Source organism: Desmodus rotundus, chromosome 2, assembly GCF_022682495.2.
Source record: "Desmodus rotundus isolate HL8 chromosome 2, HLdesRot8A.1, whole genome shotgun sequence".
Lineage (NCBI taxonomy): Eukaryota > Metazoa > Chordata > Mammalia > Chiroptera > Phyllostomidae > Desmodus > Desmodus rotundus.
The window spans coordinates 156878014-156902582 of NC_071388.1; the positions used below are offsets into that span (position 1 = coordinate 156878014).

Consider the following 24569-nt stretch of genomic DNA (forward strand, 5'->3'; position numbering starts at 1 on the left):
AGGGTAGGGCAGAAGTAGGTTTACAGTTGGTTCCATGGAAAATAATTAATAAATACTAATACAATAATAAACTATTTCACATACAAATGTAAACCTACTTTTGCCCCATCCTATACATAGCAAGTTGACTCGCAGGTCTGTCCACAACCATCACATTCAACCCCAATCATCTAATCACTGCTTATGGGCCCCACGTGCCTTCAGACATGTTTCACATCTATCCTGACACGTCATTTTCTGAGAAACCTGACTTGGGACCGATGGGGAGCATTCTATGACTGGGGAGAGGGCTGAGCGATGCAGACATGAGATTCAGTTGTAAAGATAATGCTTTGGGATGGTGAAAATGTTCCGGAATTAGGTAATGGTGCTGCTGGGGGCACAACCATGCGAGTATACTAAAAACCACTGCATTTTCACTTCAAAATGGTGAATTTTATGGTAGGAGAATGAAATTATATCTTAATGAAAAAAATGCTTTTGTTTGTACAATTCCAGTTATTCAGACAGAATCATCAAAAATATAAATAAATACAAATGTAATATATATATATATATATATATATATATATATATATATATATATACACATATACCATCTGAATAAGTCAGCCTAGAGAAGGGAGAGGAAGAGATGTGGTACATGAAAAGTCAGGTTATGTGCAACGATAAGTGGGAAGTATATCAGGGTCATTGAATCAAGATTTGTATGTGTCTAAAATATATAATATCTGGGGTTTTATTTACATCCAATTTATAACTCCCCTCAGTCTAATTTATGACCCTCAGCAGTCTAATCATTTTGTTCTAAAAGTTAATAACATAATATTTTAACCTGGTCATATGTTTAGTTCTGGTAATCATTTGCTTGAGAAATAGGACACATTCATAAAATGGATAATAGCATTTAGCATATCAGCTAATAGAAATGAGTATTATGAGGAAATTCAGAATTAGGGAGAGTAAGGAGAAATATCTTTCATTTACTTACTGTTCTGATTCTGTTTTCCACAAAAGGTTATGTGAAGTTCACATTTTGCAAAATCATTAAGAACTGGGGCTTAAGTCATGCAAGATAATTAGATATTTTAAACAAGCACTTTAAACCAAAACTAAATATCAGTGTGGCAATTTTCGTGTACACACACACTGTAAAACTACACTTAAGAGGTAAGGCCCTCTAGCTACCAACTTAATTGGAGACAGAATGAATTTAGAGGGTCAAGAGGATAACACACCTCAGATGGCCAACTACCTGTACCCCCGCCAGGTGCCTTTCGGCTGAGCACATACCTGCCAGTCTTAGAAGAGTTAGGGATTATTCACAAAGTAGGCCCTCAGTAACTATTTTATTGAACCAATGTGTTGTAAGACAAAGAGAAAATCGTATTTTCCTCCTCAGTATTTGTAGGATCAGACCAAGTCTAGAATGGTCCACTTGCCCTCACCCATCTCCCCATTTCTTTGCTTCCATTTATAAGAAAATCATGTCTCCTCCTCCTTTCTCTTGAATCAGTCAGGCTTTCAAACTCACCACTTCATCAAAATGAATCTTTTCAGTTACCAGTGATTTTCTCATATTGCTAAATGTAATGGATATTTCCCAGTCCTCATCTTACCTGACCTATCAGCTGCATCTCATAGAATTGCTCACTTCCTCTTCCTTGACATGCTTTCTCTACTTGGCTTCTAGGAAGTATTACTACCTATGACTTTTTCTCCTACCTCATTGGCCAATCCTGTCCAGTCTCCTTTGCTTCTTCTTGACCCCTTCGTGTCGGAGCACCCAGAGCTCAGTCCTCAGACCTCTCCTTCATTTACCCTTTCCTCTAATCACTCTTTAGTGATTTCTTCCAGTCTCATCACATTAAATACTACTGACAACTTCCAAATTCTGGAGTCTGGACCTCTCCCCTCACCTCCAAACTCATTTATTAAAGTGCCTATTTGATATCTTCACTTAGATATTTAAAAAGCACCACAAACTCAACATGTCTAAAACCAAACTTATAATCCTCACCACCACCACCCCCACTTCCCATCTTCCTCTCCCCATGGACCTCCCCAACTCGGTCGGTGGCAATGTCATCTTTTTGGTTGCTCAGGACAAAAATGTAGAACTATCCCTGACCCTTAATCCCTTTCTTTTTTTCATACCTCATAGCCAATCATTGAGCAAATTCTGTTGCCTCTGCCTCCAAAATACATTTAAAAATATGACCACTTCTCATCACCTCCACTGCCACCACTCTCTACAAGCCACCACCCATTTTCTGTCTGGATTATTGCAATGACCTTTTCATGGGTTTCCCTGCTTATACACTTGCCCCACTGCAGTCTTTTCTCATCTCAACAGAGTGGTCAAAGTGATCCAGTTAAAATGTGAGTTTTTCATTCCTTTGCTAGAAATTCTCCAATGGCCTGTTATCTCAGAGTAGCCATGAGAGAATATACATTTGACTGTTACCTACCTTTTCTCTTATTATGCTTCCAACCCCCTTGCTCTGTCCTAGTACAACAGATTCCTTGTTACTTTCAAACATGCCAGGCATATTCGTACCTCAGAATCTTTGCACCTACTCATCCCTCTGCCTGGAGTACTCTACCCCCAAATAGCCTCACCTCCTTAAGTCTCCACTCAAATGATAACCTTGTCTTTCCCAGATCACCCTATTTAAAATTATACCCACCCACAATATTCCTGTGCCCCCCTCTGAATTCGTTTCTATAGCCCTTAATATCATGTATTTTGTTTGACTCCACCCCTGGTAGATGTGGTGTATTCACTGCTGTACTCTCGGTATCTAAAAGAGTTCCTGGCACATAGTATGTACTCAAAGGTGAATTGTAAACTATTTAAGTTTCTTAAAAACTACATGTCTTTTATATTAAGAATTTTAAAGTTTTCCAACCAGAGAGTAGAGAGGGTTATTATACTGCAAAATGTCTATTTTAATAAGGATTCAATTGACTTTGAAACCAGTCAATTCTATATTAGTATTTAACTGAGTCAGGCAATTTAATTAAAATAAGATCATTTGATCATGGTGTGACACACCATGGTAACTATTTAAATAAAAACTACAATCACGATTTGCCATCTCCAAATATACGTTCCCTCAGGTAGTCCATCCGAGCACCCTTTGTTGACAGTGCCATAGAGTTCCATTCAAAAGGGGGGACCTGTAAAACAAGTGATGTAGTGTAAATGGAAATGTTAAGGCAACACCAAAAAAACGTAAGGAAAGACCTCTAAGCACTCCTGAGCATAGCTGTAGGGACCCTATGAAATTAGTCTACATAAGCATAGCCTTTGAACCCTTTCTGGAATCCAAATGGGTCCTTCTTCCTGACAAAGCCCGGAAGACCTTCTTCTGCCTCACAGCTTCCTATAATACCAATAACGGACAGTTTTTCTGGGTACCTTCCCTACATTCATACCCCAGCCTTTTTCTCTATAGCTCTATCCATCTGGTAAGATAAATGTACAAATCAACAGATCTTCTTGAGATAAGAAATGATGATTTTTATTTACTATTCTTAAAAAAAAAGGCTTTTTTCAGATATTTTAATATAACTTTTTTTAATATAAAAAAGATGTAATTCTAAAACATTAACATTAAAAGGAAACACATGTACAGGTAAGGGTCTCCTAGGTCTTTTAGAAGCTGATTTTCATGAGTGTCTCATACCTGAATTACACGATAGCCCAAAATTTCCAAATGTCGTTTTTTCATAGCAGATTTTCCTTTTAAATGAGGGACGTTTCTACAAAAAGCTCTTACATCCAAAAATTCCAAAGCGATTCTATATAATATAAAAATAAATAATTACTTCTAAAATCAAAATGAGAAATAATTATAACCTTTTCAGCAACAAGGTTGCACCTTTATAAACTAACAAAAGCCAAATGAATATAAATGAGTATACCAAGTTATTTTCTACCTAAATTAGTAATGATAATTAAGCCTATTTATTATAATTATAGCAAATTATACTAAGCATTTCCATGTTTTTATCCATTTGTTTCTCTGTTTAATATATACTTACTTTGTACCTACTATATGTAAAGAAGGCACAGTGAAGAATATAAAGCTAAAGCAACATAGCTTTGTAACAGTGTAAGTGGCTACATGCTATCAGAAAAGCAGAAAGGCATGAAGCCTCCAAAGAAGATACTATTTGCTTCTGCTTTGAAGAGTAGCACCTTACAGAGATGCTAGACTTTAGACAACACAGGACAGCCAGTAAGGCCGAAAGCACAAAGAAAACCAAAGGTACAGAGGTAGAATGCATGAGATAGATGAGAAGCAGTTTCTTCTACTCCATAAATCCTTGATAAATGAGTTCAAGCACAATATTGAGATAACAAAAATGAAACTAAAAAATAAGTTACCTTTCACTTCCTGGTGGCAGCCTTGATCCAACTCTTGGGGTATTTGATTCCTGGTGCATTTCTAGCATTTTTCCCAAAGTTATATTATGACTTCCATAAGGAAGAGGTTTTTTTCTTTTATCCAAGATACACTCAAAATCTGTAAGTACAGGAATCAACAGTACGAAGGTAAATTCTTACAGGTAAAAGTTTAAGATATGATTTAAATACACACACACACACAAAGAATGATGTACCTCCCTAGTTGTCCAACTGATAAGATCTGGTCAAATGGCACCTCTGCTTGAAAATCAATCAATAAAAATAAATCAGCAAGTACTAGTAAACTATATTTAGCATGGGGCTATATTTAAGCACTGGACTAGGTCAAATCACATTAAGTAGTTTTATTCTAATCCCCTTAATTCTGTTGGTCACATTTGGAGGGAGCTAAGCCATCTCATCTGAAAACTAGTAAAGATTCAAGCATATAATCTGTCTTTCCTCTCTGAAGTGTACGTAGCGTAAACAGTTGATATGGAAAGTTCTTTTTAAACAAACTCCAGCTAATAAATTCAGAAGGAACGTTAAATGTAGAATATCACTACTTTGCCCCCTCCAATTAATTATGGATGTAGACAACGATTTTAATGGCTACTAAAATCAGCAGGTGAAATGCTGATGGGAGAACTTCCTAAGGCATGAGCTGACTGGACACACAAACCCACGGATGGATCTTAATATAATAAAGAGGAAGACAGACCGCCGCGTCTGTCTCCTGATATGATGCAATAAAAAGTACATACCACTTAAAACACAGTCTGGCCAAAAAAGGAAAAAATTCTAGCCTGACTCTAATCAAACCTCTAAATCTAACTCCTAGCTTACAGGAAAAACAGGATGTTGGAGCACATTAAATGACACCATAGGGTTGCAACTGGAAGAGTCAGGATGTTTAAAAAACATTGCAATAAATAAATTGTAAGGAAAAAGGACAGAAAGGTAGAACTTAAAAAGACAAATAACCAAATGCAGTGCTTGGATCCCACTTTTAACAAATCAACTATAAAGTAAAAGAAAATTGAGACATTTGAGCACTGGCAAGCTATGTGACCTTGAGAAACTAGTGTGAAACTATTGTAGGGGTGATGATGGTAGTGCGGTTTTTAGAAAGCTGTCCTTATTTTTTAGCTACACATTCTAAAATGATATATAACCCGTGATTTGCTTGGAAAGAAGCAAATGGGACTCAAGTGAGTGGATATTGATAATTATTTCTGCTGACTGTTGATTCTCTCCATTGTTGTATGTTTGAAATTTTTCCATAATAAAAACAATCATAAAAGTATTTAAACCCAGAAAAAAAGAAACAATGAATGAAAAGGAAGAAAAGATAGCTTCAATTATCTAGTTTTCACACATAAGAGAAACTGGGTAACTGAAGCATTTTCAAATTTGAAGATGAAATATAATTCTCTCATTAAGAGAATCAATCTGGAGCTAGAATGATTAGGTCTAATCCTGGCTATCCCATTTGCAAGCTATATAACCTTGAGAGAACAATACTGTCCCTGGGCTTTGTCTGTAAAATAGAATAACTCATGTTCCTTGCAGAGACATGAATAAGTTTATTATATATAAAACACTTAAGACAGTGCCTAACATAATAAGCAATATATGTGTATCAATTACTATTATGTTGTTGTATGAAATTGCAGCATTGTTGGACAGATACACACACCACCAAAACTCCTGAAGCAGGGGTATCAAACTCATTTTCACCGGGGGCCACACCAGCCTCTCAGTTGCCTTCAAAGGGCCGAATGTAATTTCAACTCCTTAACAGTTAAGGAGTACTTACATTTATACAGTCCTAAAATTATTTCAGCCCTTTGAAGGCAACCACAAAGCTGATGTGGCCCCTGGAGAAAATGAGTTTGACACCTCTGCCCTAAAGTATCAATTTTATAAACTACAGAACACTCATTCAATGAAATATTATACAGTCATTATGAATAGTGTATTTTCACTGTTGGTATAGAAAAATATATACAATATATAAACAAAGTTATGAACACTACAAAATAGGCCATTTTTTAGCTTTAAAAAGTCAGTTAGAAATAGAAAAACACACCAAAAGTAAATAGTGGTTATATTATGGGTGATTTTTCTTTTTTGTTATCTACCTTTTTTGGTTTTTCCGATAATCATGTATCATATGATTTTTAAGTATTTTTTTAATACCTAAAAAGTAATGTTTCCAACCCATAATTCTTACTCATACTACATATTATCTTAATTATACCACATTCTTATATATAAAATATTACCTCTTAAATCTTATTTTTAGTGATTTACATAGTTTTCCACAAAAGTAAACCTCCTGACAACAAGATGTACAATCAGAACTGAACTACAATGGGCTTGTGTCGTAACAACCCTAGCTTCAGTACTAATCATGCGTATGATTTTGGGACAGGAAAATATATTTTCCAAGTGTTTTACTATGGATACGTATGACTTCTAGTTTGAAAGAAACATTAATAAAACAAACAAACAAAAAGAATGAAGTGCGGTAACAGGAGTAAAGAGCTGGCCATAGTGCCCATCACAAATGTGATGCCGAATAACTTTAAATTATATGAGATGGGTTTACAGATCATTTTCAATTCATACTTTAGTGTGTTTCCTCCTGTGAGCATCACCTTTATGGGATTACAGTCTCTCTTGCAAACAGTAGAGACACAAACAAGAGCAGAACTATCTTTTAAAACAACCCTCTGGCAAAGACTGCAAGTTGCTGCCCAACACCCAATTCTTCCCTTCCTTTTTAATAGTCTTACCTGTCAACTGGGTATGTGGCCACCCAGAGTAAAAACCATCTTCTCTAAACTCACTTGCAACCAAGTGTGGCCACACGGTATAATTTAAAAATGGTATGTACAACTTCAGAGAACCGTACTCAAAGGAACACCCTTCTATTTCCTTCCCTATTCCTCCTCCTCCCCGCTCAGCCTATAAATGTGTTGGCAGAAACTAGGGCAGTCATCTTGGACCATGAAGTGGAAGCTACATGTTATGTTATAACAAAATAGAGGGATCCTGAAACTCTCATGTTTGAAGAGCTAGCATCCCAGCCCTGGACACCCCATGTGTATGGGAGAAGGAAATAATTTTTGTTGAATTCCTATTATTTTTGGATTTTTGTCACTCATAGCCAACCCTGACACTGACTAACTTAAAACCAAACAACTGAGATTGCGTGTTTTGTAGAACAAGATGAAGGCTGTAATGACTATCTGGTTCGGCCTCCCGCCAAGCACAGAAATCACACATACACACACACACCCCATCATCTGATCATCCAGCTGCTTCCTCAACATTCCTTCTTCACCAGGCAGCCCATTTTCAACTGTCGACAAGTCCTTCATAAACTTCTCCACATACTGAATTCAAATCTGCTTCCTTTAATTTCTACCATATTTATCCTTGCGATAGATATCTAATTCTCCTTCACATAACAATCCTTCAAATATTTGTTTTAATTTTATTGAATTTATTGGAGTGACATTGGTTAATAAAATTACATAGGTTTCAGATGTACAATTCTATAACATATAAAATCCTTCAAATATTTTAAGGTTTATGCTCTCTGTAAGACCTCTTGTTTTCTGACTAATATCCCTAGCTTTTTAAAAATAAAATTTATTTTACTTATTTTTTATAAATTCTTTTTTTTAGAAAAGGTATTATTTATTTATTTTTAGAGGGAGGGGAAAGGAGGGAGAAAGAGAGGGGGAGAAACACTGATGTGGGAGAGAGACATCTATCAGCAAACCCCCAACTGGGGACCTGGCCCGCAACCCAGGTATGTGCCCTGACCGGGAATCAAACTGGCAACCCACTGGTTTGCAGGTCAGCATTCAATCCACTGAGCCACACCAGCCAGGGCTAAAATAAAATTTACTGAGCACTTACTATGTTCTAAGGATAGTGCTAAATGCTTCTCATGCAATATGTTGGTTAATCCTATTAAGCAGATATTATTATACTCATTTCACAGGTGAAAAAACTAAGAAGGTTCAGAGGTTTAGTTTAGGACCGTGCTCAAGGATTGAAATCCACGTAGCCCCAGTCCTCTCTAGTTCTTTCAAAGGCCTTTGTTTCTAGGCCTTATCTGTCGCCATCTCTCACAAAATGCAACACTGAAAATGAGAATACAATACTAAGATGTGTCTGAAGGACAGAATACAGTTAGACTGCCAACTTTCTTGTTATTATTAACAATATAGTTAAAAGAGTATTTTATTTTTGAAAACCATTTATATTATTAGCTTATATCAAGCTCATAATCCTTCAAAATATTCTGTGTGTATGCAGATGTTTTCAAAACCTAATTTTGGAAAATTTATGTTCTCTTAAAATTTCATTTTTTCATTTATGCTTACCACTTGAATTTTGCCATTTTTAAAAAATCTTTTATTGCCATCAAACATAGCACCTGGCCTACCAGCTTTGTCATCCTCAACTAAATCAGAATGACCTCTCCAACTACACCACTGAGAAGCAAGATTAACCAGGTTAGAGTTGAGCACATACCTACGGAGATCCTTATCCAGGTTGATAATCCAACACAGTTTTTGAGATAAACTTAAAACAATGAAATTCACATAAATAATTTCCCTAACATAAGGATATTGAGTGGAAAGGACAGAATCTCTTGAAGATCCAGAAATGTCCAATGGATCTAAATCTGGGTTTTATGTACTCAGAATTGGTGAAAGACTGACCTTAACAAATTTTTTTTTTTGCTAGTTCTACTCTGTCAGGACACAAGCCTGGGTTGCAGGCCAGGTCCCCAGTAGGGGGCGTGTGAGAGACAACCACGCATTGATGTTTCTCTCCCTCTCCTTCTCCCTCCCTTCCCCTCTCTCTAAAAATAAATAAATAAAAATAAAAAATTTTTTTTTGAAGAATAGCAAAATGCTGGGTCATAGGAACTTCGCTGTTGTTTTCTACTTCTATGTCTTTGGAAATTTTCGAGATAATTTGAAAAAAAGTTTTTTAAAAAACCTTTCTTTTTAAAATTCCAGTTGATAATTAAAAACTTACCTATCGTATGGTAATAAGGTGTAAGAACCGAGGCTTTCACACAATTGATTCCTCCTAGTACCTCTGCTAACATTTTATAAATCTGCTGCTGTGCTCCATTCAGGCTGCCAGTATCTTTATGAAAATAAAAACAATTAAAATAATCAGTTTTTGAATGAAAATCATCCAATTCTACCAATAGAAAAATAAAGAGTAGTATTTCCAACAAGAGCTTCAATGTAATACCATGTGCAATGACACTAAATTCAATATAACACAAGTTCTTTGCTCCCTACCAACAAAAACAAGAGGTTCCATGTCCGAAATATTAAGAAATTCCTATAACACAAATCTCACTTAGAAAATGGTTCCATTAAACAGGTCATGGCACTGTTGGGAACTCTGGTGTCACAGTTTGGTTTAAAAATACTAATAATGCACTACCATAATAATTTACTTTAGAATTAAAATTCCCTTTCTGACCCAAAGAAAACGCAAACCTTTGTTATAGTGCTGTTGACAGAAGCGGTCGTGAAACCATGGAATCTGGTACTCGGGGCATTCCAAGCAGACTGCTCTATTTAATTCCATAAGACGAAACTGGCCCCTTGTACTGAGCGATGGACATAAAACTGAGATGGAAATAGAGATTAATGGGTTTTGATGGCTTGGACCTAGCAAAGACAATCCATTTGTTCACATTCATTTATCCCCATTATTGACTGATACTTTCATTCTCATAAAATCATTTCAGTTGCAAACATATGCTTTGTATTTTTAAGTTACATTCAGAGGCATGATTAGGACCAACTCCTATGTTGTTTCCACTGATCATTAATTTTAAAACTACATTTTAAAAAATACTATCAAAGAATTTTCATTGACTTAATATTCCACATTTAGGAATCTATCTCCAGGAAACAAAAATGAGGTCAATGATTCATGTATAACAATCATTATTTGTAATTACAACCTCTAAGATAGACAAACTTCATTACCCCATATAATGGCAGGTGATGTACATACAAAAAAATCATGACATCAAAAACTATTTAATGGCATGGAAAATTATTCAAAATACAGTTCAATGACTAAAGGTGACATAAAAAAGTGAATACATAAACAATCTAAATTTTGTTTTAAAACACATATAGATAGCTATATCAACATACACATAAGAGCAAGAGAAAGACAGAAAAGAAAACTCAAACATTAAAAGTAGTAGTTTCACTTGGTGGTAAGATTGAGTAATCTTTTATTTTCTGTGTTTTCCAAATTTTCTACAATAAGCAGGAAATACTTTTATAAGCAAAGAAAAAAATCAACACTTAAGTGCTTTAGTATAGATAGACCTGAAACTTGGGTAAAAAGTACAAATGACAACTTAACAAAACGTAGATACATACGTTCAAGTTGAGAATCTAATCTGCCTAAGAATTTGATGTTAAAAATTGTCTTTATCAGATCTTCTGGAAAATGTTCATGTATGGCCAAATTGAAAGCAAGGAACACTAACATGAGAGGATCCAATACACCTAAAACAAAAGTAAGATTTAAAAAAAAATTATAACGTACAGCCACCTCACATATACATAAGCAAACACTTCATTTAGGTAAAACCAGGTTTTTAAAAAATGATGCAAACACAACCTTGCCAAACTCCTCTATGTTACAATACTGTCAGTGGTGAAGCGGTACCTCCGGGTGGGCGTGGAATCGGAGAGGGGACAGGGAGAAGGGTGCTGCGGTGATACTGTTTCGTGGTCTGTGTACTGATTCCCCAGGTGGCTCAATTTGTATAAATACATACTATACGCTAAGGATAAGTAAATGTTTCTTTATTATTACAGAAACGTCATAAAAAGTTTTTTAATTGCCTTGAAAAGAAAAGAATTCAAACCTGAAGGTCAATAGTGTATATAAAAAGAAGTGATCCGGTCTCTACGTACTGATGATACTAACAGTGCTCAGAATGTGTTAGGTATCACTGTAGGCACTTTACAAATACTAACTCACTTAATATATTTTTAATTGATTGAATTTTTTTTTTGAGAGAGAGGGGAAGGGACAAAGAGAGAGAAACATCAACTTGTTGTTCCGCTTACTGATGCATTCACTGGTTGATTCTTGTCCATGTCCTAACCAGGGATCGAACCCGCAGTCTGGTTGTATCAGGACAACACTCTAACCAGCTGAGCTACCTAGCCAGGGCAAATATTAACTCATTTAAATCTCACTTCAGTATACAGTAGAAATGGTTACTATTCCATTTTACAGATGAGTATACACAGAAGGTAAATGACTTGCCCAAAGTCACACCATTAGCAAGTGGAGGGTGAGTTTCAACCTGGACAGCCCAGCCTGGAGTCTGGACCACTATACTGTGCTTCTCTGTAGGGATCTCAGATTTTCAGGCTGAGTGCAGACATGCATGAAGCTCAGATCTTGCCTAGCACCCCTGCCCTTACTTGTCACCCACCAGCCTGGCACACATCCCAGAGAATAAGGCTTGAGATAATTTAGCTGATTTGCCTCATTCCAGAGACATTTCTGATAAAAGGCAACGGGTCATCCGGAACGCCCTATTGCAGCAATATTTTTGCAAAGCACAAAAAAATTGAGTATTTTCTTTTGGATTTTTCATTGACTTTACTTAGTAAAGAAAGATCAAGGTAAATGAAGAAAACATTCATAGTGACAATCTCTAGCAGCAAAGCAAAACAAACATCTGTCAAAACAAACATTTATTCAAAATAAATTATTACCCCATTAGTTATTTTAAATTGTATTATAAAGGCCTCCAATGATTTTCAAACATTCTCTCAGTAAGTCTTTTAAAAAAATAAAAGCTGTACTTCTCAACATTTTTTGTCTTATACCCTTAATTCTAAAATCTAATATCTAAGCCTCTATTTAGAGAATATGGGAAGAAATGTACTTTCATTTCTTTCTGAAACATGTGTGAACTAAGAGCATATTCTAAGACGAAGTCTCAAGTCTCATCTGTCTACGTATAGTTGTGTTACTAAAAACGGATGTATATAAATGCTGCACATGCATACTCATTCATATATAAACATACTTTTCGCAGTCCCATTTCACTTGACTGTTGGCAGACACAATAGAATCAGATACGGTTAGACACTTTCTGGCCTATAGATCCCACAAAAATGTAGCAAAGTCTATGAGCATGATACTGATACAAGTAATGTATTTGTTCTGGTCTCACATCAGCTGAACTATTAAAACTGAGAAAAAAATCAGATATTTTGTGTCTCCAGATGTGATACAAACATCAGGTACACAGTACCACATACAAGGCATTTTTGCTAAAAATATTTCATCTGAATCTAATCAAGCATCTACTCCTAACTTCCAGTTTACTAGAAATACTGGAGATGAAGCGCGATTTTAATAGAAAGCAATCAGACAAATCAATAATGTGAACAACGCACAGTAAATGGCCATTATCTTTTATTAAAAAAAATACCAAGAAAAAAAAGATAGGGAGAAAGTGACATAACAACTCATTATTAGGTGCTTTTAAAAAAAGGTTATTAAAAGGCAATTTGGTAAGATTTGGGGAAATTTGATTATGGTATAGATGGTACTTGTTTATTTCTTAAGTGTGATACTGAATTATCCTTGTAACCTCACGTATTTGAGGCTGACACTTCAATAGTTCATCACATATACACGCATGTGCACGCACAGGCACACACAGCGCAAATGTGGCAAAATGTTAATCATTATTCAAAAGACAGATTGTGGGTATACAGTATACAGATGTTTGTTATGTTGTTATTTCAATTTTTCTGTATATTTGAAAGCTTTGGTAAGAAAATGTTAGAAAAAAAACAAACACCATTCCCCCAAGTCAATCTCAAGCAAAAAATAAAACCAAAACCAAAAACCCAGAGAATATTCTAGACTCTAAGAGAGAAAAAAAAAGCAGCCACCTGAGTGAACCTAGAATGGATCCTAGGTAAACCACCGCAGTATTTTCTATTTTGGGAATAATGAAGGTGATTAACACATTAACTGTATTCTATATATTAGGAGAGTGCTAATTTTCTTAGGCGTGGTTACAGATTTGTGGTGATATAGAAGTTCATTATTCCTAGGAAGGTGTATGCCTGAGTAATTAAAGGTGAAGGGTCACAATGCCTATAACTTACTTTGAAATGGCTCAGAAAAAACAGAGCAAGAAAGACAAACAGTAAAGCAAATATGGTAAAATTTAATGATTATTAAATCTACCCAATGAGTATATAGGTGCTTCTTGTTCATTCTTTCAATTTTATCCGTAAGTTTGACATTTTTCGTAATAATAAAGTTTCAAAAATGAATACAAACTTTTTTTTAGATATAGCACCCACCGCTATTATGGTTATCCTTTAAATGAGAAATATCAGCAACAGTATCCTCCCACCTATTCATTCAACTTAGTACCACACAATATACCTACTTAAGTAAGAATTAAGGTGTTGAATGCAAGTTCCAAAAAATTCATCCCTTTGAGGTGGATCATAGTTCAAGATGCTGAATGGCAGAATAATAGCAAAGATCGCAAAAGGATGGATCTGTACAAACAGAACAAAAATGTTTAGTTTAAACTTCAGTAAAACAAAATTTTAACCTAATTATTTTACGTAGAAGTGTTTTTCTAATGTCTATAGTTAAATGAACATGCCTATAGTTAAACAATGAATGTATCACTCTGTTTATTAATTTTTCTACCCTGGTATAATCTATTTAACCCTCCCATTAATTTCTAGTAACTCTGAGTGTTAATAAAGAAAAGTTAAGTCAGATAATTTACAAATGAATTTTGTTAGGTATAAAATCCCACTCCAGAAATTCATTAGTTATTAAAATGAATGGGAAATAGTATCCCTAATTTATATGATATCAGGGCATTTTGTAGACTTACATAATATAATTAATGGAATTTCTTATTAAGCTCCAGAGTTTATTTCTTTCATTCACTTTTTTATTTCACTATTCACTCATTCATCCAATAGTGCCAAGAAATATGCTAAGCAAATAAGACACACTTTTATTTTCATTTGAAATAATAAGTAAAGCGTTATCCTTATATATACAATTTTGTGAGCTTCTCATTTAACCCAACAGGCAGCATTTTATAAGTAAGTTGCAGGAATGAATTTGTAAGAAGACACAACGACAATTTAAGAATAGAGTAGACCCTAAATACAGCTTTGAATGAACTACGGATCCACTTACACAGATTTTCTTCAATAAATACTGTAAATGTACTTTCTCTTCCTTATAATCTTTTTTTTTTCTCTAGCTTACTTTAAGGACACAGTATACAATACATATAACATAGAAAATATGTGTTAATCAACTGTTTATGTTATCCAGTCAACCACAGACTATTAGTGGTTAAGTTTTGGGGGAGTTAAAACTTATGAGGATTGACCCACATTATTCAAGGGTCAGCTGTACTGAAGTCAGTGGATACTTTGTAATTTTCTGTTTCACACTTCTCACACTTTTGAATGTAATTGTTTTTAAATAGTAAAAGTAGTATCATAGGATTACAGAATATAAGGAAAAGGAAAAACAAAAATCATTCATACTCTAATATCCTAATACAACCAGTGTTGCTTTAAGTATTTCCTTCTAGTCAATGAATTTTGCCTACTGATCCTAACACTCTGCCCATGACTGCAATGCTGGAGAAAAAGGGTTTAAGGAGAGAAATGACAAATTGCTGAGCCAAAAACTAGACTTTAATTTTTAAACTTCAAATTCTAATCAAGTCTCAAAGTTCTTACGATAAACATTCATGTTTTTTACAAGTTGACAACTATATAAAACTGTGTAAGTTTCAATTTCACCTTTTCAATCTGCTGAAGGACCACTGAGGCTATCTTATCAAGCAGCAAAGTATTGAGGTAGTTAGTTCTAGAAATAAAAGATGCAATTCCTGCAACATTTATGTAATTAATTTCATCCATCAAACACTGTAAAGTAGCAACTGTTTGTTCAAGAAGTGACTCAGCAAACCAGTCTCCTTTCAAAGATCGAATTTCTTCCCATAACAGATTCAGATTGTTGTATTTTTGTAGTCTCTGATGACCATAGTGATCTAATTTTTGAAGTAGGTTCAGCTGTTTTCCAGTGGTACTATCCAGATACATGTGACCATACTTAATCCATCTCAAAACAGATGTGGCCAAACTATTCAGGTCATTTAGGTCACACTGTGGTAAAATTGCTTCAATTCGAGATATCCCTGCTTCATCTAGGTGAGGAGACGGAAGCACAGAAATAGCAGAGACCAGGATGGAAATCTCACTAGGTTTGACACTAATTTTCAAGTAACTATAAAGAAAGAGGGAAAGTGAAAAGAACAAAATTAATACATCAGCAACAAAAGCCAAAACATTTATAAGTATTAAAATATGAATATGTAATTTTTATAATTCACAGGTGGGATAGGCTTAAAATACAAGTTAATTTAGGATGGGATGACAGGTCCATAAAGAGTTACTAAGGGAAGCCCTAAGATAATCTAAAGCACATCCCAAATTTTTTATGCAAAAACAAAACCACAGTCACTGCAAACAAAAGGTCAATGTCAGAACATCAGAATAATATTTCTTTCCAGTGCTGTTGCTAGAGACAGAATTTGGGCTAAAGAATTTCCGAGGGGGGTGGGAAATGGGACAACTGTAATAGCATAATCAATAAATATATTAGAAAAAAGAATTTCTGATATGACCTGTCAGGAGCTGGTACCCAGTATAGGCGCTGGCATACAGTAATCACTCAATTATATTGGTTCTTATTTTACTTTTGCCATATAGGAAGTCTAGCCTTAAAAAATCCCAGAAAACACACAAAAATTGACTCTATTCTCTTTTTTTAAATTTCTTAAAGGATTTTATTTTTTAGAGAGAGGGGAAGAGAGGGAGAAAGAGAGGCAGAGGCAGAGGCAGAGGCATCAATGTGTGGTTGCCTCTTGTACACCCCCTACTGGGGACCTGGCCCACAACCCAGGCATGTGCCTTAACTGGGAAGGGAACCAGCGACCCTTTGGTTCGCAGGCCAGCACTCAATCCACTGAGAAATACCAGCCAGGGCTGACTCTAGTCTTTATTTCGACTTTCCTAAATCTCCATGGTTAAGATTTCTACCACCAGGGCAGTAGCTGTTAAAATCAAATAAAAAACTGGGAGCTTTTAAAAAATCTTTGGGATTAGAAGTACTAGAAGATATAATCAAATCTAAATTAAAACAAAATTAAGTTACTTTTTAAAATAATAAATAAGCATATTGAAATAAACATAATATTCAATGCTAGAAAGGGTGCATTGATACAGGAATTCTCATTCACTATTGGTAAATTTTAAAAGTTGCTATAACCTTTCTGGAAAGTAATTTAACAGTATGGTTGAAGAACTTTACACTATCATTTGACATGATCCCTGTAGAGGAAACTATCCTAACAAAATAATCTAAAATGTAGGCAAAGACTTGTGTTATATTATTAACCATATTTTTAATGTGGCTAAAATTTGAAAACAATCTACCCAGTGACAGAAAATAGACAAGTGAATTATAGCAGTCATATGATGGGTAATGCCATTAAGAACATTTACAAATAGGCCCTGGCTGGTGTGGTTCAGTGGACTAAGTGCCAGCCTACAAATCAAGGGGTCATCAGTTCAAATCCCAGTCAGGGCACATGCCGGGGTTGCGGGCCAGGTCCAGGAGAGGGTGCACGAGAGGCAACCACATACTGATGTTTCTCTCCCTCTCTCCCACCATTCCCCTGTCTAAAAATAAATAAATAAAATATTTTTAAAAAATCATTTACAAATAGTTCTAAATGATGTAGGGAACTGGTGGTAAGGTTAAATGGGGGAAATAAAGTAAGAATACCAAACTGCATGTTCATGGTTCTCAACTATGAAAGAAAAAAATACATATGTATACATATATATGTAAGTATATACCACAAGGAAATAAACCAAATATTCACAGTGGATGAACAGTTTTATAAATGACTTTTATTTTCTTTATATTTTTTTGTTTTCAAAAAAATTTTTTTTTAATACCAGACAGGTAACATACTGACATCATAAAAAGATCGGAGGGACGGACAAACAAAACTCATAGACACAGGATGACGGTTGCCACAGGGCTGGGTAGTAGTAAAGAGTAAAGGGAGTCAATTATGTGGTGACGGAAGGAGATTTGACTTTGAATGGAGAGCACACAATACAATATACAGATGATGTATCATAAAATTATATACTTGAAACCAATATAATCTTATTAGCCAATGTCATCCCAATAAATTTAATTTTTAAAAAAGTTTGAGGAACAGAGGGAGGTGATAGCATGAATACCCAATCATCACCCTCTGAACCAAAAACAAATCTCCTAATGATTTTTACATAATATTTGGTGCAGTGCCTGAGACAGTATTAAGTACTCAATAAGTACTCAATGAGTATTTTATTTATAACCACAAAAATTAATACAGTTTTATATAAAAAAAGAAAGCCCCCCAAAGCCATATCTAATTGCAGAATTGATTCAAAGGATAGAACTCTCAGTATTTCCCCATCTTGTGATACTTCTATAAAAATAAGCCCCCGACAAACAAAATCTCTCTAACCTCCAATTGATGCTTTTCCTTGTGATTCATCCTCAAATTCCAAAATTTGTATCTGCATGTGTGTTTATTTATATCATTACCTAGCTCCCAGCATGGCTAAAATTAGAAAAAAAGGCCAAGTGCTGGGAAGACTGTGAAGCAAAGGAACGCTCAGTCTGTAAGTGGGAAGTGGCTAGTCCAGCCACTTCATACTCCTTGGTAAATTATCCACAGAAATGCATATGCGTGTTCACTAAAAAATAGGTACAAGGATATTATTCATAACAGCACTACTTATAATAGTCAAAAACCGGAAATAAATTAAATATACATCAGTAGTAGAATGGATTAAAAAATGTTTTTGTTACATTCTTATGAATACTACACCACACAACATAGGTAAATCTCATAAAAATTTGAGCAAAAGAATCTAGACAAACCAGGCAAAATTAATGCATGGAGTTAAAAGTAGGGATAGCAATTAACCTGGGGGCATTGGAAGGGAGCAGGATAATGAGGGTATATGTATTTTCTGTAGATTATAATTCAATATGTTAAAAAAATATATTATTCCACTTTTTGATGTTTCTTTCCCTCTCTTTCTCCCTCTCTTCCTCTCTCTCTAAAAATAAATAAACAAAATCTTTAAAAATATATATATATATATAATTCTGGTACACGAAGTCCCAGGGTTCCCCTAATAGTTTCAGAAGCTACTTATATAAATGTATGTAAACTAGTTTAATTAGATTGTGTTCTTTCACACAATCTGTACTGAAGTGGGGAAAGGTAATTCTGAGGCATAAGCACCTATGATATTATATAACATCTCCCAACTAATTTTTTGAAAAAATTTAAACTATAGAGATATATAAGGGCTCTCACTACAAAAAATTACTAAACTTAACCCTGGCCAGGAGGCTCAGTTGGTTGCAGCATTGTTCCCTACACCGAAAGGTTGTGGGTTCAATCCCAGGTCAGGACACATACAGGAGGCAACTGATTAATGTTTCTCACAACGCTGTTTCTCTCCCTCTCTCTCTCTCTCCCCCCCCCACCCTCAACACCTCTCTCGCAAACAATAAACACAACCTTGGGTGAGGATTTTAAAAAATTTAAAAATTAAAAAAAAGAATTGGTAAACTTCAAAATTGTCACATTTGCTTCAATCTTTTTATAAAGGAAATGAAACATTACAGTTGAAGTGAAATCTTCTTTGACACGCCCACTCCTATCTTATTTTTCTATTAACATACCTGTAGGCAAACAGAATTATATAATTTAATATTTAAAAAATACTGTGCACACCAAATAAATCATGTCTCTGGATCTGTTTATGATATCTCACTTAGAACATAAAGTTCTTAATTCAGAGGCTATGTTAAAATCTATGCTAAATACAGAAAAGATAAAGAAACAATAATAAGAACAAAGTATTTCAGAAAAGTGTGAATTTTATTATAACATATCTAATACGCTAAATTCTCATCCAATAAAGTGCCACCTCTTATTCCCCAGTTCAAATCCTTCTTAACTGTAATGGCATATCACTTTATCAAAATAAAAATCATTTTTGCCCTGGCTGGTGTGGCTCGGTGGATTGAGCACCAGACTTCGAAGCAAAGGGTCGCTGGTTCGATTCCCAGTCAGGGCACGTGCCTGGGTTGCAGGCCAGGTTACCTGGTGCAGGGTGATGTTTCTCTCTCTCCTTCTCTCTCCCTTCCCCTCTGTCTAAAAATAAATACATAAAATCTTTTTAAAAATCATTTTCAACTATATGCCAATCTTTTGATTATGGCATCGGGTATCATGCCTAGTGTTTCAGAAATTACCATAAGAAATCAAACTGGTATGGAAAAGTGGAGAGGGGAAAGATTAATCTGATTGTAATTTCACTGAAGTTATTATTCTGACCTTTAAAATAAAAAATTTTAATAGAAAACTCCATTTTAGTATAATGAAAGTCAATAGAAAACTGAATAATTCCTTAGTTGAAATATGAATGCTACATTCATAGAAAAGTAGAGAATTTTATTTTTTTATTTTTATTCTTATTTTTTAGAAAAGTGGAGAATTTTAAATTATAAAGGAAAAATTCTATATGAAAATACCTTTTCAATAACATTCCCTTTATATATCTTATTTTTTTAATTACACATTAAAAATTTTTTAATTAAATTTATTGGAATGACATTGGTTAGTTAAGATCATAGAGGTTTCAAATATACATGTCTGATACATGATCTGTATATTGCATTATGTACCCACCACCCAAACTCAAATCATCTTCCTTAAAACAGGCAAGAAGACAACTGAAGGCCCCTAAATATGAACGTTCCCAAATTCATATTACCTTCTTCAGCAGCTCGAATATCTTCATGATTATTCTATTCCTGCAGGCAAGAGAATGGCTTGGCTTTTACTGTTATTCATGCCCTAGGGAACTCATCACTTTACTGGCCTCATTTCCATTTCAAAATATACCAAGTATAAGCATTGGCAGAATGGGCATGGGGAAAGTAAGTGTCAACATTTTTAATAAGCTACCCAATTCTATCTCCAAAAGTTCCACAACTCTTTCATAATTAAACAAAACTAGACTACAACTTGAAAGACTCAACAAACAATTCTACTTTAATCTTACCTCAGCAGTAATTCTCTAAGTCTCACAAAAAGCTCTTTACTTTGGAAATGCAGACAAATCAATGCTTGAGTTATCTTCAATAACTCTACTGGTTTATAATTACCCAAATTCTTATGAAGAATTGAAGCAATTCTAAAAAGAATGATAAAACATATATTATAACCAGTTCACTCATTTATTTATTAACATTTACTAAGGAGCTCCTTCCACGCCAGACATGCTCTGTGCTAGAGAAACAGCGATGAATGAGACAGGGTTTTCTGTTCTTGAAGAACTGTTCGAGATGGTGATAGAAATGTTGCCAGGTGGTACTAGACTTATTGGCGGGGAGGGGGTTATCACTTCATAAGTTAGGTGTCTAACCATTATGCTGTACACCTGAAACTAATAATATTGCATATCAAATGTAACTGGAAAATAAATTAATATTAAAAAGATGGTGATAGAAATGTAACAAAATAGAATGAGGTAAGAGCTATCAATGAAGTGTGAATCAAATATTTAAATATCAGTAGTAAGAAGAGAGAAAAGCACAGGTTTACTTCCTAAATAAAAAAATCTCACAGAACAGAGCCATCAAATTCCATATCCTCCCCCCAAAAAACTCATTACCAAGAGTTACTAACAATTAGCAAAACTGAATTAATTTTCTTCCTTAAATCTACTGGCCCTCTAATACAGGTGCTTAAAAGCAATGGGAAAGGCTAAGAAACAGTAAGTTGAAGGAATAGGGCAGAAGGAATATTTTTAACAAGGAATATATGATGATATTAAAAAGTTACATATACAAGATGTCACACAAATAACTCCCTTTTTAAATGATAAAATCATAAGCATGTAATTCTGTAACATAAATATCATGCTCAAGCACACCATATGACATTTTAGGTGAAATGTTCAAATTAAAACTATAAATTATTACACCCATATTATTACCCTACCAACCACATTCGAGCAGCCATTACTTCTGCCAGACCCTACATATAAACTGAACTATGAAAATTCTCCGTCTTAAATTTCAGGTTAACAAGAAGTCCCGATATGGCAGTATGATTTCAAGGTAACAGCTGTGGTGTGAAGCAATTCAAGCTCACAGGCACGTTAACTGTTGAGCAGAAAGTGTCCTACTGAAAAGGAGGGTCCTGCTCTATGCTCTCCACTTTCCTAGATTATGATGCTCTGCTTGAGAATAACAACAGTAGCAAATGAAATGAAAAAGGCCATGAACAACTTTAGAATCTCTATTTTGAAAAACAACCTTTTTTGGAACTAAATAATACCTTACATGTTAATTCTTCATTTCTGCAAAACCAACTGCTAGATTATAGGGGGGAAAACGTAATTTTCCCTCAAAAACATAGCTACTTGTAAATTACAATTAACTTAACAGCATGAATTTCAGGAAGGACTACTTTTTAATCAGATGTGAATTTCTGGTTTCCATCTCTCCCATTGCTCCCATCACTGCCAGGGCCTGCTGGCCAGTCAGCTCCTCTGACATCAGTAATATAGTTGATTCAAGTCTATAAGCAAAGAAAAATATTTTTATGTTGAAAAACTGATAATTAGTTTATTAAAAAAAATTAAGTAACAGTCCTTAGGTAACAAACAGAAAATAAATAATATGGAGAAAAACTGAATTCAAATATGTACATAGTTTCAAAATCAAATAAAAATACTTTTTTTTTCAAAGTAATTAAGGCCTCAGTATAATCTAATCTTAAACTATCTTTAAAAATAGACAAGTTTTTTAAACTGATTTCCAAATTAGATAAGGTTAGAATGGTAACAAAATACAGTAATTCAGCGAAATTATTCAGTACTAGAAAACTAAAGAATTAACTGGCATTCTAACAACATCCCAATTTTTTTTAATGAGTACGATTTGATCAGGAGGTCAATATATCTGCACATTAACAGAAATCTTATATACTAAGTAGCTGCTGTAACCCTATAAACTGAAAATTTATAAAGATGGTCCACTTTGAAACCATCCAAAGTAGCATAGTAATAAAAAGCATTTAAATCTACGTCTTTTAGAAGACAAGCCCAAAACATGAAATCTGAACACAGGATAAACTCATTTTCTACTCACACTACTCCACACCTTCTCTTTCAGCAGCCTCATCAAACATTTCAAACCCAGCTTCTAACAGCTTTTCCTAGCCACTGTAGCCCACATTTTCCTCACTTTTCTGTCTGCCCACAGCACTATCTGAATCATTAATTTGAATACTTAATCATAAACTATATTGCAGTATCACTGTATTTACATATTTCAATTATATATTTCTCCTCCCAATTAGACTATAAAATCTTTGAAGGCAGGGACCCAGTTAAATTCAACTTTTGCACTGCTTTAGCATGAGATTTTAACAGTACTTAGTGACAAAAAAAAGAGATTTCAATAAAATTTTTTTAAATAATCATGATCTCATCTTGATACTGTCTCTTAAACTATACCCTTAAATTTCTTCAAATATTATTCAAAGCATTCTTAAAAATAAAACTCTCCATGAAGTATTGGCTAACAGAGTAATGATGCAGATACTTCTATTACGCAATTCTCTGGAACCCCTACTTAACTAATAGTACTTAGGAGTTTGCTCATATCAGTAATCACATACATAGATAGTATTTGCTCATCTTTATATCCCTAAAATTTCCATCAACATTAATATCAGGAAATACTGGAAATTCTTCAGACATGGGAGAATGATTAGATTCACTCAAATGTGGCATGAGAATATATGCCAATGTGCATAGTAAGTGATTTTGATGATGAATGTGAAGCCAAAGCAAAAAATGGTCCATTGTTAATGGCTATTATAATCCTCAATAGTCCACAGCCTGCACTGGGTTCGGGAGTCTTATACTTGTGTTAAAGCCAGTCTCATGGCCTAGGAACAGAGAATAAAAACATTTAAGTGGTCCCCAAAAAGTCAATAATAAAGAAAAAAGAAATGAAAAAAAAACCCCATTTAAATGGTGTTCTCCCCCATCCACTGCTGTGTTGACCACCAGGGGGTTACTGGCCCCGTTTCAGAACACAATAGCAGAATAAGTTTGAGGTATAAATTAGAATACTCACAGAGAAAGAATCATGAAGCGAGCATGTAAGATTATTTCCCATTCCCTGGTTGAATGGGTTGATTTTTGTGCCTCCCAGAACTGCAGGAAGATTTAAGCTTGAAGACTTTATATATTCTCCACAGAAAAATAGAGCATTTTTAGCTAAACTTACTGTGTCTTTTCTTCAGGTCCTGCCATGGGTCCCAATGCTACAAACAATTTCACAAAGCTAGCAGGGTGATCAAACAGGGGAATCATTTCAGTTAGCCTCTTTTTGGCCATTAACATAAATTCAAAATTACGGAACTGTAGAGAACGGTATAGACTGAGTATTTTACTGATTGAGTCCAAATCAAGGTTGTTCATATTGCTTAAAAATATCTTATTACATCTTTCTAATAGTGGGTAATAACTATATTTAATATTTCGAAGAAACTGTACTATTCTTCTTGCAATGTTGACCTGGGAAGAATCTATGGTGTCAAAAAGATGTTCTGTTTTGTTCACTAATTGTTCTTGAAAACATTTTGATATTAAAGAAGATATGCTGACCATCAAAACAGACAAGGACCTGAAAAAGGAAAAAGATGCAAAGATTTTCACATTATTTAAGAATCATGAACAATTCTAAGACTAAAAGAATAGATATAGAAAGGAACTAGTAAAAATATTATGAGTTTTATACCACAAAATTTTTCTTTTAAATACTAGTAGGACATGACTAAGATCTCCCAGTAATTGAACCCCTT

General features: G+C 34.5%; 1 protein-coding gene across 8 annotated transcripts in view; it reads right to left on the minus strand.

Annotated features, from left to right (window-relative positions):
- Nucleotides 1-3000: 3000 nt before the first annotated feature.
- Nucleotides 3001-24569, minus strand: part of FASTKD1 (FAST kinase domains 1) — a 56831-nt gene continuing 35262 nt past the window's right edge. For 6 of the 8 annotated variants that reach the window (XM_045187384.2, XM_071220666.1, XM_071220667.1 and 3 more), the window contains 11 exons: nucleotides 23993-24391; nucleotides 22161-22271; nucleotides 20749-20880; nucleotides 15334-15820; nucleotides 13935-14049; nucleotides 10873-11001; nucleotides 9967-10098; nucleotides 9488-9601; nucleotides 4397-4535; nucleotides 3693-3807; nucleotides 3001-3183 (listed from right to left, as the gene is read on the minus strand). In XM_045187384.2, coding sequence (XP_045043319.2) covers nucleotides 3088-3183; nucleotides 3693-3807; nucleotides 4397-4535; nucleotides 9488-9601; nucleotides 9967-10098; nucleotides 10873-11001; nucleotides 13935-14049; nucleotides 15334-15820; nucleotides 20749-20880; nucleotides 22161-22271; nucleotides 23993-24391 — 1969 coding nt within the window. In that variant the 3' untranslated portion in view covers nucleotides 3001-3087. Of the gene's footprint in view, nucleotides 3184-3692; nucleotides 3808-4396; nucleotides 4536-9487; nucleotides 9602-9966; nucleotides 10099-10872; nucleotides 11002-13934; nucleotides 14050-15333; nucleotides 15821-20457; nucleotides 20498-20748; nucleotides 20881-22160; nucleotides 22272-23992; nucleotides 24392-24569 lie in introns of all 8 variants that reach the window. The other 2 variants (XM_071220668.1, XM_071220669.1) reach the window with 2 other exon arrangements.